Source organism: Tursiops truncatus, chromosome 1 (genome assembly GCF_011762595.2).
Source record: "Tursiops truncatus isolate mTurTru1 chromosome 1, mTurTru1.mat.Y, whole genome shotgun sequence".
NCBI classification, from domain to species: Eukaryota; Metazoa; Chordata; class Mammalia; order Artiodactyla; family Delphinidae; genus Tursiops; species Tursiops truncatus.
Window position 1 is genome coordinate 149594777 of NC_047034.1, and position 19405 is coordinate 149614181.

Here is a 19405-nt window from a genome sequence, read left to right on the forward strand (position 1 = left end):
ATAATATTCTGCTGTATGGTTATAACATCTTATTTATCCATTCGTCAAGTTACTGGGCATTTGGATTGTTTCCACTATTGCTATTATGATTTTTTGCTGCTGTGAACGTTCGTGTACAGATTTTTCTGTGGAGGTATGTTTTCGTTTCTTGGGTATATTCCCTGGGAGTGGAATGGCTGTGTCATATGATTACTCTATGTTTAACTTTTTGACAAACTGCCAAGCTGTTTTCCAAAGTGGCTGCACTGTTTTACGTTTTTCACTATCAATGTATGAGGGCTTCAGTTTCTTCACATCTTTGCAACCTTTGTTATTATCTGTTGTTTTGATTATAGCCATCCTAGCTGGTGTGAAGTGGTATCTCGTTATTTCGATTTGCATTTCCCTAATAACTAATGATGTTGAACATCTTTTCATATCTTATTGGACATTTTAATATCTTCTTTGTAGAAATGTGTATTCAAATCTCTGCCCCCCTTTTTTTTTTTTTTTTTTTTTTTGCAGTCAAATGCTCTTCCTCTGTGCTGTATCTCCAAATCTTTGCCCATTTATAAGTTGGGTTGTCTTTTTATTATTGAGTTGTAAGGGTCCTTTATATATTCTGGATACCTAACTTGCTTTTCTAACTGTGAATTTGTCTGAAATTACTTGCTTGGAGGCAGAGAGAAGTAATGGATACAAAGACTACATTAAAAAAAATCTGGTGAGTTTTCAGTTAGATTTTAGTTGTTCTTATTTTACGTTTATTCTCTTTTTCCAACTCTTGAGGAACCTGGTTTATCCATTCATTGAACAAATATGGCTGCAGACTGTATACCAGGATTTGGGGATATAACAGAGAATGAAACAGAAACTTTTATCTGCATTCTAGTGGGAGAGAAACAGATAGTGAAACAAAAGTCATATCAAATCATATCAGATGATGACGAGCTATGAAGAATAAAACAGGATAATGGGGATATACTGTGATGAGCTTTCTAACATATTCTTCACCTTTCCTGATTTCTTAATCTGTTCCTCTCTGCTCTGTTTGACCTTTTTTGCGTTTTCTGTTTATTTTCATTGTATGTAGTTTGTGGCTAAACTTTTACTTCACTCTCTCTCCTTATTCTTAACACCCTTGCAGTCTAATTTTTGCTTTCACTAGTCCACAAGATCCACCCTCTATAGTAATAATGATCTTCTATTAAAAGCCAGTATTGTCTTTTCAGTTTATGCCCATCTTAATCTGTGTGTAGCACTATTGCCTTTCTATCCATTAAATCACTTGCTGCAACCTCCAGTACAGTTTTCTCAAGTTTTTTTTTTTATTGAACTGGTTCGTCTTCTCTAAATCTGTTAGAGTTCTCCAAATTTAAGTTTTGGCCTCTCTTCTCCCTCTAACATTACCATGGTGAATTGATCATTCTCACATGATTTTTTGCTTTCTGAGAGCATGTGACTCTTGAGTTCTCACTTTCTAGCTATAGCTGCATCACTGCCTTCAGGTTTAACTAGTGAAGCTGCAGTGGACAGCTTGATTGCTACTCACTCAGCAGGATTCTTTTCCCTTTATGCCTTCCTCTGACAGATTTTTCCTGTTTAGGCTGATTAAGACACGGGTTATTTCCATGACTGCTTTAATGATTACCTGTGACTAATGGTATAACAATTCACAGTGTTCAGTCAAGGAACCTGATTCAGAGGGGTTGTTCCTTCATGGGTGCTAGTGAATTTTTTACTTTCAGGTCTTTTGAAAGAGCTAAATTCCGAAGTTAGAAAAAGAAGGAATAATCTCTTGACCTCTAGTGCTTATAGTATTCATTTTCAACAAAGTTTTAATTCTTACTTTTTCTTTTTCTTTTTTTTTTGCGGTACGCGGGCCTCTCACTGTTGTGGCCTCTCCCGTTGCGGAGCACAGGCTCCGGACACTCAGGCTCAGCGGCCATGGCTCACGGGCCCAGCCGCTCCGCTGCATGTGGGATCTTCCCGGACCGGGGCACGAACCCGCGTCCCCTGTATCGGCAGGTGGACTCTCAACCACTGGGCCACCAGGGAAGCCCTAATTCCTACTTTTATCTGATATGGTGTTGCTTTCATTCAAGCTACTATCACAGTAACTGAGGCATGAATTTTTCCTTTTAACAGTATTCCCAAGGTCACAATTGAGATTCTCAGTTGGGTTCTTGATGCAAGGTCATGAATGTTGCAAGTTCTTTGTAAACTATAAAGCATATCTGTGTGGTGGGAGAGAGGAGAGAAGGGCTCATAAGAATTACTTGGGAGCTTTTTCAAAATTCTTAGTCCCATTTCACCTCCTCCTCCCAGATAATGTATTGTTATATACCTGTTAGTTAAACATCTGCTTCCTAAATGTGAATAGTTTGTAACTCATTTTAATGTACACATGAAGACTGCTTATATTAAAAGGAATTCCATATTCTTTCTGTTGGTGATGGGATATACTGCAGTAGTTTTTCTTGTAGCATACCCATCAGTGAATGACTGGTTTTTACTCCCTGTCCTCTGGTGGTGTCATGCTATGCAAAGTTTCTTGTATGTTGATTTTCAAAGGATTTGCAGAAAATGCTACTAGGTGCTGTTGGCACCAACTTAAACTGTATGAATTTTGGATGTAATTGAACAAATTAATATAATTGTTCAACATAGTTGGCTTCAGAAATGTGAGTTTGTGATTTGGAGGACACTGAGATTTTCCTGATTTCACTGTGAATCATAGCCTTCTTTTGTGAGAGTTCCATGTTGCTGGGCATCTGCCTGGGTAGGGAGAAGATGATTGGTACATTTGTTCTTCCAGTTAACCAGACTGGTGTTCAAGACACCATTTAGGCGCAGTAATCTAAATTAAAAGTGGAGAAAACTGAAACTAAGGCATTGAGGCCACAGTAGATTAGAAAGACATTTAGGAGCTGGAGTTGGTAGTAAAACTTCACCATTTTAAAGTGTAAAATTTGGTGGTTGTATACAAAAGGTTTTTATTCACAAGGTCGTGCAACTATCAACACTATCTAATTCCAGAACATTTTCATCAATCCCAAAAGAAACCTGTTAGCAGTCATTCCCTACCCCCATTCCTCCTCCCATCCCCCTATCTCCTGGCAACTACTATCTACCTTCCATCTCTAGGATTTGCCCCATTCTGAATATTTTGTATAAATGGAGTCATACAATATGTGGTCTTTTGTGTCTGACTTCTTTCACTAAGCATAAGGCTCTCAAAGTTCATTCATATTGTGGCATGTAACAGTACGGCATTCCTTTTTTATGGCTGAATAATATTCCACTGTATATTATATGGATATTGTACAGATATGTCATATTTTGTTTATCTGTTTATCAGTTGATGGACATTTGGTTTATATCCACTTTTAGCTTTATAAATAATGCTGCTATGAACATTTGTATGCACGTTTTTTGCTTGTGTTTTTCTTTTTTTAAATTTATTTTTATTTGCATTTATTTTTTGTGGCATTTATTCCCGGGCCATAAGTTTTTGTTTCTTCAGTTTCTTCTGGGATATCTTTTTCTTTGGGGCAACCTCCTCTTCTGGTTTAGGGACAGTCTGTTCTTATTCAGTAAGGACCGTCTCAGTGTGGCAGGGAGAGCTCATGTATGGGTTGATCCAACCATGAGCTCTCTAAGTTCTGTGCTGCATCTTGGGAACTTTGTTCACCTGGATGTGCTCAGTGACTAGAGAATCTACATCTAAGCCCTTACGTTCAGCATTTCTGAGTATGTGCAGTAAAAATTCAGCACTCTTTCTGGGCCATCAACCCTGCGTCCAGCCCCACTGTTTGGCCTGGGCACACCTACCAACTCCACCATTGTAATGATGGAATGCCACACATTGCTTCTTTAAAGTGACATCTTTCAGATACTTGGTGGATTTTCGGATATGCATACCCTTAATGGCCTGGGCAGTTTCATGAGTGTTCTTAAAGTGAACACGAAGATTTGAACCTCCTGACTTGCATGATTTTGTGGGGTTTTCTGGGTCAAGTGAATAGCGAACCATTTTTAGAGGTCACCTCAGGCTGCTTACTGGAAAAGGAAGCTGTATGCAAGTTTTTGTGTGAACATATGTTTTACGTTCTCTTGGGGATACATATATGTGCATATATATGTATTCCCAAGAGGATTTTTATATATATATGTGTGTATATATATATATATATGTATATATACATATATTTAAATTTTTTATACATAAAAATACACACACACACGTACCCCTAAGAGTAGAATTGCTGGGTCCTGTGATATCTTTTGTAAGAATTTACCTTTGTTTTTGATAAAGCTGATATTGTAGAATGTTGTAGAATGTGATTTAGGTTTAAGAGACAAATGGGCTGGCTGACTCTCCACATTCTCTTGTCCCTGCCCACCCAATTTGGACAGCTTACCTGATGTCTAGGTTGTTAGAGTCAACAGAGCAGTCATACCCAGGTAACTACCTTGTAGAATACTGGATGTAGAGTCCTGGAGTTAGCTCTACGCACTTGGTGAGGAGTGGGCTGGGAGCCCAGGGATGTTTAGAGAAGTCATTCCTCATAGAAATCAAGAATTGAAAAGAAGTTTCCTGCTCTAACAAAGGAAAAGAAAGCCATTCTTAGATAAAGGACTGTGCCATTTTATCAAGATAGGAAATACATTAAAAAAAGATAATTCAGTTTTAGACATAGTAAATTTGGGATTTCGGGAGGGAATGTTAGATATTTATGTTCGGAGATCAGGAGTTTGATCCCTGATAGAGATGTAGATTTGAGATTCATCTGCATTATAGGCGTTTGAAATACAAGAGTAGGTAAGTCACCCATAAAGTAAAAAACAGTAGAGAAAAGTGACTAGTAATTCCCGTATCTGAGGTCTTTGAGGTTTTGAGTCTGCCAGCTGATGTTTCAGCTGTATCTTACTCTTGAGTGGCTTGTTTCCTTCTGGTTTTGTGATTTTTGATTGTGAATTTATTTATTTTGGGACCTTATCCTTGAGAATTCTCCCAGGCCTAGATCAAAGGCAGATTCCCCAGAGAGGATTTTCATTTCCTTCTGTCAAGTTTGGGTGGGAGACATTACCATTCTAGGACTACCCTAAACAAAATTCTAAGTATGAAGCTTTTTAAACCATAATCTAGGTGAGGGTCAGCTTCTGGTTGTGAGTGTCTGAGGAGATACTGTTGAACTGCTCTCATAGCCCCCCAATCCCTCACCAGCACTCAGTGCCAAGGTTAAGTTTCCCTTGCAGTTCTCTTGGGTAACACCTGGACTTTGCCTCTTGTACCTTGAGCCCTAATAGGCCTTGGAATTGCAAGCTGAAATTCATAGGGTTTGGCAAAATGCCCTGAAGGTGAATGAAAGCTGGTTTCAGTACTCTGCATACATCTCTAGTTTCCCTCTTTCACTTAGTTTTTAGCCTTGATCATACTTTATTTTCTTTCAGGTTATTGATTAATATGTAAAGATTAAAAAAATTTATCCAGCGTTTGTTATTTCCAGTGGGCATGTTGATCAAGCTATCTATTCTGTTGTTCTAGCAGAAGTAAAGTGTCCATCTCTCTTCAGTGCATGCACGGGACAGTAAGATGCAGGGAATTCAGTCAGCCACTAAGTTAAAAGTTATAAACTTGGGACAACATCCAGTGGTTTGTTTGGCCCACATAGTATTTAGAAAATAAAAATCAGGAGATTTCAGATAAAATTTTGGGTATCTTGCTTCTCTTGAAAAATTAGAAGTTCTTAACAGTACTGGGCTTTCAATCCTGCTTAGCAACAATTGGCTAGAACTGGGAATAGCAGCTGATCTTTTCAGAGTGAACCTGTTTTCTTTAGTTGCAGGCACACAATCTCCATTTGTGCTGTGTATGCATATTTATACCCATTCCAGCTTCTCTCATTCATGTTACCTGTAGACACTTGTGGATCATCCTTGTGCCAGGTAGTAGTGCTAATAGACAGTTTCACATTTGTTTAGTGATTTGTTTAATTCTAATAACAAACCTGCAGTTTATCCCTGATGAATAAATAAAGTTACAGGTGGTATTATCCCCAAGTTACAGATGAAGAAATGGAGGTTCACTGAGGTTATATAAATTCTTCAAGGTCTCTTAGTGTCACAGCTAGAATTTGAACAAAGCTCCTTCTGTTCAATGCTATTCTTAACGTTTTTTTTTTTTTTTAAGCAGTGGAACTGTTCTTCAAATGAAGTTTTAGTGAAGTCCATTATGCAAAACCAACAAAGATAGCACTGCTTTGATTGAAGGGTAGATGGGATGGGAGACAATTATGTGGGGATGGGAACCTGCATGCTCAGCTCTTTGGTAGCCTTTAGGCACCTCTCTGGAATCCTTGGGATTCTACTAAACAGTTGGGACACTCTCTATCTGTAACTAAGCGTAATAACAGTTTGTTAAATTTTATGAGTTTTTAGCTTTTTTGGATGTTACAGTTATAGTGTGCCTATTTTTCTTGTGCTTCCTCGTATTGTCAGTCTTCCTCAGCGTAATGTCTTATTGCTTAACAGCATTTTTAAATTTTGTGGGTATGTGTTCAAATAATGGTGAATCTTTTAGCGTTCTATTTCTGTTTTAGAATGGTAGTGTGATTTATAGTTTAATTTATTTTGGAGCATCTGATAACTAACTCTCCTTTACTTTTCAGATTCTCTTTGTGGCCAGATGGGTTTGTATGGACAGGCTTGTCCATCTGTAACTTCATTAAGGTTAGTGCTCTTCTTTTTATTAGAACATGTAACATTTTAAAAGTTATGCTGGTCAAGTCATATTAGAATCAGTTTTACTGTAAGGTTCAGAATAAAATATTGTAGTCTGTTTTGGTAAATAGTGCTATTTTGTGAGATTGGGACATATTTTTGCTTACAGAGATATTTGTGGTAGTGGGATTTGGATCTTAATCTCCACTTAGTGAATTTACATATGTTCTTGTACATGAAATAACAATTTTACTCTTCTTTGTTATTCCGTTTTTAAAAAAACACTAATCTTGTTTCTACTTAGTTTAATTAGAAAATACATAGTAAATTTTTATTGCCTTTGTAGCAGATTATTAAATAAGACTAGATGGTAATTTAAATCTCTTTAAAGGATGATATAAATGTGATACCTAGATTATCCTCATTTACAATAAATAAGTAAAATGTAAAAAAATAGGAACTAAGTTGTATTCAACCCAGTGGTTTTAGATTTTTTCCAAGTTGCTAAATCCTTTCTATAAATTAAATCTTAAGTGAAAACCTGTGAATAAAGCAGATGAATGCCGGGCTTTTCTGCTTGCTTGGGCTTCCATTTTCTACCCCCACGGTTGCCCCTGAGGGATTACTCTAGTTCCCAGCACACAGTTTGAAAAAATAACCTAAATCTAATCTGTTAATTGGGATCTTTCAGACTAGAATATGAATTGTTGATGGCAGCACCTACCAGTTACATGTGGTGTTGTAGCTAGCTGTATCATTTATTTGTTCAGCATATTGAGCACCTAATATGTTGTCAGGAGCTATTCTAAATGCTGGGACTACAGTTGTGAACATAACAGATAAAAATCCTGTAATTATTGGGCTTACATTTTGGTGACGGGGTAATTAATAAAAAAGTAAGAAGTATATGTTAGATAGTGACAGTGTTGAGAGCTAAGATGAAGAATAAAATAGAGAATGGGAACAGGAAATATAGATAGGGTTATTTTAGATAGGGTAGCCAGGGAAAGCTTTACTGAACAGGCGACATTTGAATGAAGACCTGAAAGAGTGATGGAATGAACCATATCTGGGTAGGTAGAAGATAAGCGTTCTGGGCAGAGGGGATTCAGGAGCTGCTGGGGCAGGAGACTTGCCTCGTTAGGTTGGAGGAGCAATGACGGAGGTCATTGTGGCTGGAACAGAGTAAGTGATGAAGAGAGGTGGAATTGACCAGCTTTGGAGGGCAGGAAAGAGAGAGAGGAGGGATACAAAATTATTAGAGCCATGAATGTGAAGTCAAGGAGTCCTTAGGCATGAAAGAAATTCTGGTGGTTCAGAATGCCACCAAAGAAAAATAAAGTTGCCTTTTTAGTTTTTATATACTTGAATTTTTATGAGACTAAGGCTGGCTCTCCTTTCCTTCAGTAGGAGAGCTTTACTCCACATCCTTATGGCATTTCTTTCCCTGAGAATGCATCTTCCAGCTTATAATGGAAGTAGGTAGAGTGATTACTTTTCTGTCTTGTTGGAGTCCATGTGCCCCCACCCCCACCTCCCAACAAGGGACACCTGTATAGTTTTGAAAAGAACTTAAAAAAAAAAAAAAGACTTTAATCCCCAAAGCTGCTGTAGAACTAATTTCACTTGAGTCCTTTTGTTTAATGTGGTTGGAGGAATCATTTTACCCTTTTATTGAATATTTAAAACTTTAGATATGACCATATCAAGATATTTTTGCAGACTTTGATCTTCCACTGATCATAGAGTCCCTTAAAGATATTTTATTTGTGGGTTATGCCAAAACAGTCATATATTAAAGTCATTTACTGGGATTTTAAATCCCTTAATTTGAATAGTTATGTTTAGGTGAAGATTGTATATGACATTGGGTTAGGAATGATATATGCCTAACCTTTTTTGCTTGATAGAATTATATAATTGGAAGAGATGATGAAAGAGATGCCATGAATTATTTTATAACCTGCTCACTGTTATAGTTCTAGTGTATAATATCCTAGAATCAAATTTTTGTGGATATACCTATAAGTTTAGCATTTAGTTAATAAACTGAGAAACTCTCTGGCATTTGAGTTGAGATATTTAGTATCCTTATATCCTAATCTTTCATTTTTTGTAATATTCTATATGGTCCTTCTGTGAAGCAGAGAATTCGCATTCTCAGATGTATGGGTAGAAGACCATTGTTTGTCATTGATTTTTCTAACTGAAAGCTAGCTTTGGTTTGATATAAGGAAAGGAAAAGAATAACTATTTTTTGGTAAAGGGAAGAGAAACTGGATTACTTAAAACCACAATAAATTTTAGTCTACTTTCCCATAGAGTCTTCCTCAAGCCAGAAACGACCTCCCAACTATACTATCCAAATAGAAGTAGAGCAGGAAGTCTTTTTTAAAAAAATTTTTAAAATTAATTCATTCATTTTTGGCTGCATTGGATCTTCGTTGCTGCATGCGGGCTTTCTCTGGTTGCTGCGAGCGGAGCCTGCTCTTTTTTGTGGTGTGCGGGCTTCTCGGTGCGGTGGCTTCTCGTTGCAGAGTATGAGCTCTAGGCGCGTGGGCTTCAGTAGTTGTGGCACGTGGGCTCAGTAGTTGTGGCTCACAGGCTGTAGAACACAGGCTCAGTAGTTGTGGCACACAGGCTTAGTTGCTCCGTGGCACGTGGGATCTTCCCGGACGAGGGCTCAAACCCGTGTCTCATGCATTGGCAGGCGGTTTCTTAACCACTGCGCCACCAGGGAACCCCAGGAAATCTCAAATCCGCTGACAAACATTGCTTGTTTGCCATAACTCTCTTTGTATATACTACCTTTATATCTTGTGTATGCCTGCATATACTACCTATATATCTAGAAAGTGGCTAGCCTCAAGACAGGAAAGCATTTGAGTTGGTGGAGAAGAACTGGACCGTGTGTCTAGGAATGAGAAAATGGGTAGGCAGGTGGGGGGTTGTAAACATAGGTGGGAGTGGAGTAGATGACTTATGTGAAGTGAAGATGGGGGGTGGAATGAAAGTATGTGACATTTTAAAAATTTGTTGGGTAGGAGAGGGTACTTAGTAAATGAATTAAATCTCTTCCTCTGCCCTTTAAATATTTAGGGTAAACAAGTTAAATATTGTTTTCTATAGATGATATTGGATCCTTGTTTAATCTGAACATTTTAAAATTATTTTTAAAAATTTACTTACTGTATTTTTATGATTAAAAAGTAATCTTAGGGCTTCCCTGGTGGCGCAGTGGTTGAGAGTCCGCCTGCCGATGCAGGGGACATGGGTTCGTGCCCTGGTCGGGGAAGATCCCACATGCCGCGGAGCAGCTAGGCCCGTGAGCCATGGCCGCTGAGCCTGCGCGTCTGAAGCCTGTGCTCCGCAACGGGAGAGGCCACAACAGTGAGAGGCCCGCATACCTCAAAAAAAAAAAAAAAAAAAGTTATGTTAACCCAATTATTGTAGAAAATTTGGGAAGACAGAGATAGCCCTTGTTAATGTTGTCTTATGTAATTTTATTCCAGTAGATGCTATGTGTGTTAGAAAAAGGCACCCCCCCCCAAATTTTCTTTAAAAGAATGGTTGCAAAAGATTTTGTAGTGATAGCTAAGTATACTCTTAATTTTAATCAAATTGCTCTTAATTATCATTTTGTTCTTCTTTAATTGCTAGTATGGGTAGAATTGCATTTTAACAAACGTTATTATGATAACATCATATACTATTACAGTATAATGAGACTGTTTTCTTTTATCAGTCGGGGTTCTATCAGGAGGCAGAAACCACACCAGTTATTTGAACAGAGACTTTAATAGAATCATTAACTAGATTTAAAGTTGTTAACTAGGTAACAGAAAGGATAAAAATAAAACTTGAAGTTATCATGGAGATAGGCACTTCTAGAAGCAGCTGTGAGCCCTAAGTGCTTGGGGACCAAAGGGAAAACCTAGAGACTTAGAGGAAGGGTCCTGTGGAAACAAAATTCAGATCTCCGAGGAGAAGGTACTACATGCTAGTGCTTGTGTCGAGCTCAGAATAGAAATCCCATAGATTTGAAACTCAGAACTCTGGGGAAGGGTGCTGGCTGGTGCTGGGGTCTTTGAGTGGGGTATGATTAAGCTAGTTCCATAAGTGTTAGAAAAACTGCAAACTTTATTCACTTACTACTGTGAGGGGGACCTTCTGCAGGGGTGAAGAAACCTTTGCTGGGGTAATGCTCTTATGAAGTCCAAAGAATAGACAGGAAGGCCCAAGTATCTTTTTTCTTCTCCAGGCTTGCAGTCCATCTTTAGTGCTTCCTCTTGGCAGAGCCTTATAGGAAGTCAGCTGGCAAAGTAGAAATGTGGTTTGCAGAGTCCCAGTTCCAGTGTCATTAAGGCAGATTGGGAAGAAGGGATGCGGGTTTGGAATTGAGGAGCAATAACTTAATAACTTGTTTCAGCAAATTACTAAGAAATATGGTATTAAAAAGTGTTTTCTTGGGACTTCCCTGGTGGTCCAGTGGTTAAGACTCTGCGCTCCCAATGCAGGGGGCCTAGGTTCAATCCCTGGTCAGGGAACTAGATCCCACATGCATGCCACAACAAAGATCCCACGTGCTGCAACTAAGACCCAGCGCAGCCAAATAAATAAAAGTATTTAAAAAAAAGTTTTCTCAGATCTGTTTTGCAGCCAGTGTTTATGTGATTTTAGTAGGATACTTGCATGTTGCTAAAAATGCTAATTTTGTAAATCACGTGAAATTATATTAAAAATTTATATAAGATTTGCAAGTATTCCTTGCAATCCGAATCTACTGCATTCGTATCCTGAGTTTGGATAGTAAGTCTGGTTAGTGAATACTGGGTCATCTACATCTATTTAATTCCTGAGTTTTGGAAGGCAAGAGTGAGAGTTCAGATAATGATGGATACAGTTTCTGTCAGACAATAGAATCTTAAAAATTTAGCAGAATCCGGTTACTGAGTTTATATAAGATGGATTTGAATCCTGAGGTTACCTGCATTTTATTTCCAGGTATAGACTCAGTAATAGCAAAAGCTTACCAAAAAAGCAAAAGCTTTCCTTGAACATTTGCTTTATGTAGACAGGTAAACACATATATGTATATAACATATTTCTTTCACATATTATGGCATTAGACTGTTATAATTTGGTTTGATTAAAGCAAAATAAAATTTGATATTTCTTTGGACTTGTTAAATGGGGCCCTTTCTGCATTTCTGAATTGCCTAACATTTATGAGGATTGATTTTATGGTTCACATGTGTATTCAGCCTAGGATGCTGAGTTATCAGTAGTACTTTAAGTAGTTTCTGATCTTCTACCTGAGATCTCTTCCTTTTGTTATCTTTTTCTTTCTTTCTTGTTCACACTCATCTTTTCCTTTTTGTTACGCTTCTCCCTTAAAGATGCCTTTTATTATTGATCCAGTCTGTTTGTTTAGGATATGTTGGGGAACACATAGGGATTTTTAGCACCAGAGAAGATTGTGTGTTGTGTCCCAAGTGAATTTCCTGTCCATCTGTTTTCTCATTTCCCTCCATTTGATATTGATAACCTGCTATTTAGAATGACCAGAGGAGGGTAGATTTATTTTAAGGCGTCTTGCTGTCTTGTTTCTAGTAGCAGACTTGTTATTGTTAAGGCAGCTCTGGTATTTAGTCTTAGAATTGGGTAGATGCAGGTTCAGACCTCTGCCGCGTATTATTCATATGATCATGGGTAAGTTACTTCACTTTTCCTGGTTTTGCTGTAATAGGGATGTTAATGTTTACCTCCTTGGCCTGTTAGGATTCATGGGATAAACTATATATTGATTACATAAAGCATCTGGCATATTTGCATTTTCCTATAGTAGAAAGCAAAAGGGATAATTGTTTTTAGAATAAAAGAGGACATATTTGGGGACTCCCCTGGCAGTCCAGTGGTTAAGACTTCGCCTTCCAGTGCAGGGGGTTCGGGTTCATCCCTGGTTGGGGAGCTAAGACCCCACTTGCCTCGGGGCCAAAAAATGCAAAACATAAAAAAGAGAAACAGTATTGTAACAAATTCAATGAAAAAGACTTAAAAAAGAAAAAGAAAAAAGGACATGTTTGTATTCTTTGCTCTCAGCTCAAGAACATGGGGTAGAAGACGATTTCTTTTTCCCCTTCTTTCTATTTCCCCTTTACCCTAAATTCTTATTTTTAAAAATTAAAACAAATTTTTTTTTTATTGAAGTATTGTTGATTTACAGTGTTGTTAGTTTCTGGTGTACAGCAAAGTGATTCAGTTATACATACACATATATATGTATATTTTTCAGATTTTTTTCCATTATAGGTTATTACAAGATATTGAATATAGTTCCCTGTGCTATACAGTAGGACCTTGTTGTTTATGTTTTACATATGGTAGTGTGTATCTGTTAATCCCAGGTTCCTAATTTATCCCTCCCCTTCCCCCCTCAGGTAACCATAAGTTTGTTTTCTATGTCTGTGAGTCTGTTTCTGTTTTGTTAAATACGTTTTGTGTGATTTTTTTAGATTCTACATATAAGTGATATCAAATGATATTTGCCTTTCTGTCTGGCTTAATTCATTTATTTTGATAATCTCTAGTATGATAATCTAAATTCTTAGATTCTAGAGTATCTACCAGTAGCATTCAGGTTTGCAACTGACCTCAGGCTAAGGATGTTGCTGACATTTAATACTAGATTTTTATCATATTTATAATTAATATAGTTATATGCTTTTAAGTCAGTCCCACACAGTGGCAGAAATAACTTTCATTATCATGCCGTAGTTCATCATTGTTATATTTATCAAACTTTTTTTATAATTGATAAAATCTATTAATTTGCATGTTTAATTCTGACATGTTCCAATTAAATGAAGAGTAATGAGAAACCGTCTTAATTTTGACCATTACAGAGACTTTTTCTAAAATGTATTTTGAACTTTTTGTCTTATCTTCTAAGGCTTACTGTCTCATATGGTAGCCGCTAGCCTCATGTGGCTGTTTAAATCTAAAAAAAATCAGTTCCTCAGTCACACTAGCCACATTTTAAGTGCTTGGTTAGCTACACATGGCTACTGACTGTCATATTGGATAACACACAAACATTTCCATTGTTGTAGAAAAGTTTTGTTGGACAGTGCTGGTCTAGAGCATCCTAAATGTAATTTAATCTTTAAGCTGACTTATTGGGCTTCCATTTCTGAGCATAAGGTATTGAAGAGTACCAGTGACTAGTCACTGACTTAAGGACATATTATAAAAGTTACTTATGGGACTAAATATTGACTTGGATAACTAGCTTTATGGTGTTCTTACTAATATATTAGACCAGGCATTATTTAAGCATTTTATGGTATATTAATTAAATTTCCCCTAACAACCCTATGAGGTTGGTGTTATGATTATTTTCATTTCACAAATGAGGAAACAGAGGTAAAAAAGTTCAGCAACTCAAGGACATGCAATGAATAAGGGACGGAGCTGGGATTCATACAGAGGTCTTGCTCCAGTGCCCATGCACTAAATTCTGCCTCTTGGCTGTCAGTATTTATCAAAATTTGAGGCTTTTTCTTTTTTTTTTTTAATTTGTTTTATTTTTGGCTGCATTGGGTTTTTGTTGCCGCGCACAGGCTTTCTCTAGTTGCGGCGAGTGGGGGCTGCCCTTCGTTGTGGTGCAAGGGCTTCTCATTGCGGTGGCTTCTCTTGTTGCGGAGCACGGGCTCTAGGCACGCGGACTTCAGTAGTTGTGGCTCATGGACTCTACACATATTTTTAAAAACTAAGTATAAGAAGTATTAATAGCAGATTCTGTCTGGGTTTTTAAATAATATCTGCAAAGATGGCTTTGAGTGTTCTTGTATCAAAGGGACTCTTATTAGCTTTCCAGCTACTCAAGAGACATAGAGATTCCAATAGATAGAGTGAGATTAAATGCAAAATACGGTACTTACTTGATGACGGAATGTAGTTCAGTGGTTAATGTCCAAAAATATTTATTTTTCCTCCTTAAATTGTAGAGTAAAATATTTTTAAGATAAGAATTACATTTATGGCATAAAGATGTCTTTTGACCATATGATCCCTAAGTTTTAGCCTGAACGGAGTTCTAACTATGAGTATGGCTTGTATGAATTTAGAATACAGTTTTATGACTCTAAGATTATATATTTGAGTAATAGAGTAATTTGGAGAGAATCTAGAGAAGAGCAGTAACTATATTATGGTTCTTAAATCAGATCCTGTTGGAGTTCTGGACTTCAAACTTTTGAGAAGGAACCTAAATGGTGTTAATATTGTAAAATATGTGAAGCATCGTTGTGAAGAGAACTCTGACCAGTTCTCACTTTCCAGGATAGAATTTAAAGAAATTTTCTTCTCTGTAGCAAGGGAGATACATAGATTAGTCTGTTAAAATTTATTATTATTTTAAACAAAATGAATTACTGTATACATTTGGTGAACTTTTCTTCCCTTGGAGTTAAAGAATATTGTTGGTTTCCAAAATAGGTAATAGCAGGGCTTTTAAAAATGACATAGTGAGGTTCTTTTTCATCTCTGATTTTATGATAAATAGCTCTGAAACCACAGTTCTGTTTACAAATGACAGTTGTCTCACTAAATCCCTCAAGTTTTTGCATAAGCTGTGTGTGAATATTTTTGGAATCTTAGGGGTGAAACAAAAGTTGTGAAAGTCAAGAGTTTTGAAATGTGAACTTCTATTTGTGTATTGGATTCTCTATCCTAAATTATGATTCTTCTTCCTATATTTTCACTTCAAACCAATGAGGATTTTTTGGGCTTGTCCTTTAAAAAGATCATTGCTCATAGGAAATTTAAAGGCTCAGTTATTCATACCTTAGGGGTGATTAGTTTGATGCTGTCCACTTTCTTCCTAAATAGAGCAGAGATCAACTGCTTTGAAAAGGTTAGAGTTTTTCCTGGAGGAGAAGAGCAAGTAATTAATTTTGGAGTTTATAATACCAACTTTAGGGGCCAATCTTGGAGGCTTATGGCAGTGTGAGATGGGAGAGCCAAGGTATAGAAGAAGGTACTTAGAAGTATGCCAGATATAAGCTATGTGTATTGAAATTTTATTAGGAACAAGCTGGTCCTACACCAGGAAAATGGAAAAACTTATTTATTTTCCTTGTTACACTTCTGTCTCTCTGCTGCAGAATATCCAACTGGGGCTTTTATACTCTTAGAAATTTGATTTATAGAACTCCTTTATAGAATAGGTAGGATTTTGTGGGCTGCTTCAGGAATCATTATCATAGAATCTTATTTCTGTGGGAAAAGTGTATGTTCAATTTTCATATGCAATCTACAAACAAAATTTAAAAGCACAGTCTTTTCTGGATCTTTTCTTTAGAGTAAATAATTGAATGAGGGGCTCATTTCCATTGAGGTTGATAAATGATTATTGTGTGATTTAGGGCATGTAAGTCTAAAACCACTGAGTAAGAGTGACAGTCATTTAAAATTTAGAAAATTCTGAAGAGTAAGAATTTGATAGGAATAATAGCTAACATTTATTGAATGCTTATTTACTGTGTGTTAGAAACTCTTCTTAGTGCTTTGTATATATAACTCATTTAATCCTCACAACAATCCTTTGGGGTGGGTACTGCTTTTAATCCTCACCTTACACATGAGGAAACTGAGGTATAGAGAGGCTAATTTACTTGTTTAAGGTCACATAGCTAAAAGTGGAAGAGCTTAGATTCCAATCCAGGCAGTCTTGCTCCAGAGCCTGTGTTCTTAATCACCATATCTTTTCTAATGTAGGACATTGACTGTGTTATTTTCCTGAAATTGAACTAAGAGTAGAAACTTTGGCTTTGCCGGTGTATGATAACTAATTTTGAAAAATAACAGCGGCTACTTTTGCTTGGAAATAGCTTAAATTATTGCTTCATTTATAAATTAAAAAAATTGTTTTTTTATATCACATGCTTCCAAAATGTAAGGTCAATCTGTAGTAGTTTATTTTCTTTCTTGTTAGGTTTCTGCCACAATCAGCCTTGGGTACCTGAATATCCACATGTACTGTTCTTCCTATAAATAGAACTTACTTGCCCTTTTCCCAAGGGAAACAACCCAGAGTTTCATCCAGTTATTATATCCAGCCGAAATTCTAAGCTCTCTGGGTGCATTCACTTTCATTAGATCCCAGAGTGGCTTTTTGGTTTATAGTGGTGAAGGAATAGGATAATAGCAATAAAATCTTTTATTCAGAAAACAGGATAATGAGAAACACAAAATAGTCACTAGGCCATATCGATTATAAAATCCTCCTGGGTAGCAGTGGCAGAGACTCCATGAAAGTATAATAAGTTCCTTGATTCTGCTCTTTGCTGGGCTGTCCATTGTCCCCTGTGCCCTCTGAAAGTTCTCACCTTGTCCAGTATCCTCCATGGCCACATCTGTGGTGGGTATTGGTGAAGATGCCCTATCTGGGAAATGCATAGGCTTTATAGCTCACTTCTTGTTGATTAGCTTGGGTATTATTTGGAAACTTAAGAGACTTTTGCAGTCTAGACACCCCTCTGCCGCTTTACAGTTATCTTAAAAAGCTTAGTTTCTAGACTTTTTGCTGCTTTGAGCCAGAGGACATGCCTAGGCAGAATTTTTTAATATGAAAACTCTGCCCTTTGTGCTCTACTTACCTCAGGGATTTCTAACCTTTTGGTGCCATGGAACCCCTTCAAAGTCTGGTGAAACTTGTGGACCCTTCTCAGAATAAGGTCTCAAAATTCATAAAATAAAATACTTAGGATTACAGAAGAAACTAATTAATTATATTGAAATATGGTTAGCAAAATATTAACTTTAAAACATAGTAATATATATGCCTTTGAATTAACACATTAAATAAAAAATCTAGTGGCAAATCTATACACTGTCATAAATCTGAAGTAGTCGATGAGTTTAAAAAGTTGAGATTCTGCAGCATTTGTCACATATGAATATATTTGTGATTTTTATTGATGGCAAAGTCACAGGTACTGTTAATGCTGCTGTGATTTGTTGTCTACTTTTGTAATTAAAGGAAATGCTAAGTTTCAGTTACAAGTTAGTGGAAATAAAGAATATATTTTCCCCCATCCAAGTTCATTCATCTCTTTTAGCTCCTAAGGGAATGATGGCTCTGGGTGGGGCCATTTGAAGTGATAGTCTTGGGTGGAATGTCAACACCCTCACAACATTGCTTTTGTGTGGCAAGGCACCAGTCTTCTCTACTGCCAAGGCTGTAGTTTTGCAGCTATCACTCAGTTACTTAAGTTTGCTACTTCAGAAGCACTTGGTGGTTTTTTTTCAACCATGTAGGGCTTTAAATTACAGGAATTTTAGCTTGAATTGCAGGCCATAGGCAGGGAGTACCTCCCTTAGCAAACCTGCATTTTCTCTGCTTGCAACTTAATTGAAGTTTATTTGCCTTTTAGGACTTTGTTTTAAGCGGCTAGAAGGAGCCAACACATGCCAATATTCTCAATTTTTCCTATAGTATTTCTCTCCTTGCTCTATAGCCTCAGTTGGCATATGGTTTGTTTTCCAGTTACAGTAGGTGACAATTTGACCAAATCCTTTGTCACTCTTGAATAAGTGTAACAAGCTTTCCATCCTGCAGTATTAGAGTTCTTAATGTTTACCTCATCAATTCCTCTAAGAGAGTGTCTTATTTTAGGTCCTGTTACTTGTATCACCTCACTTCCATGTCCCACATTCCATGTTTGTTAGGAATTGCATTCACCTGCTGGTAGAGATCTTTTTATAGTGGTTAAACACATAAAAAGTCTGGAAGGTAGGCAGTTCAGGGCTGGGGTGGCAACTTCACAATTGCTTCACCAAAAAAATCAGGGACCCAGATCCTTTCTCTCTGCTCCCATGTCCTCAGTGTATGGCTTTCATTCTCAAAGGTCACCTTATGGTCCAAGATGACTGTTGGAGCAATAGCTATTGTATCCACATTCCAGAGAGCAGGAAGGGCAAAAGGCATAATACCATCCAGAATAAAATTGGGGTTGTATTCCTAAGGAAGAAGGCCAGAACAGGTATGAAGTGGCAGTTAGTGGTCTCTGCCATAGACCTTGCTTCTGGCTGCCGAGATGCAGTAACAGGAATTATGTTTTTTATATATGAATATTATGTTTAAATATATGTATTTTTTGACCCCCTGAGATGTGTGTGATCAGAATTACTGCTGTGGTAATTACAAGGATTTCTTTTGCGTTCTCAGTTGCTCAGTTTTTCACATGCCAAGTGTTAAGACAAAATGCCAAGTGCTAGGAAGGGAGGGAGAGGATTCAGGAATATCTAGGTCACATCATCATTACCTTCATTATTCTTACTTTATTTTCCTTGATGTCTTCGTCTTACCTCCATTTAGGAAAGCCAACAATATCTCTACCCATTTCCTACCTTTTTATCCTGTTGCAAATTTTCTGTGTAAGCCTTGGCTACTCCTCAGTTGTTAGGGAAGTTACAGAGGGAAGCCAGGCAATGTGCTAAAGTAGCTAAAATGCATATTTGGGATTGTATCAGTGGCAGAATTTCATTAAGTGAGGTCAGAACCCCCTCCCTCCTCTTATGTCATAAATTAGTGTGGAGTTGTTATATCTGGATGCTCTTTACCTTTTCATTGTATGCAGAAAAAATTCCTTATTCTTTTAAGCAATAGATACCATCATAGATTTAAGAACTTCAG

General features: G+C 37.2%; 1 protein-coding gene across 9 annotated transcripts in view; it reads left to right on the forward strand.

The window, feature by feature from the left end:
- FOXJ3 (forkhead box J3) overlaps nucleotides 1-19405 on the forward strand; it is a 130839-nt gene that overhangs the window by 15659 nt on the left and 95775 nt on the right. For all 9 annotated transcript variants that reach the window (XM_073791271.1, XM_019938004.3, XM_019938008.3 and 6 more), the window contains one exon: nucleotides 6654-6714. In XM_073791271.1, coding sequence (XP_073647372.1) covers nucleotides 6671-6714 — 44 coding nt within the window. In that variant the 5' untranslated portion in view covers nucleotides 6654-6670. The remainder of the gene's footprint in view (nucleotides 1-6653; nucleotides 6715-19405) is intronic.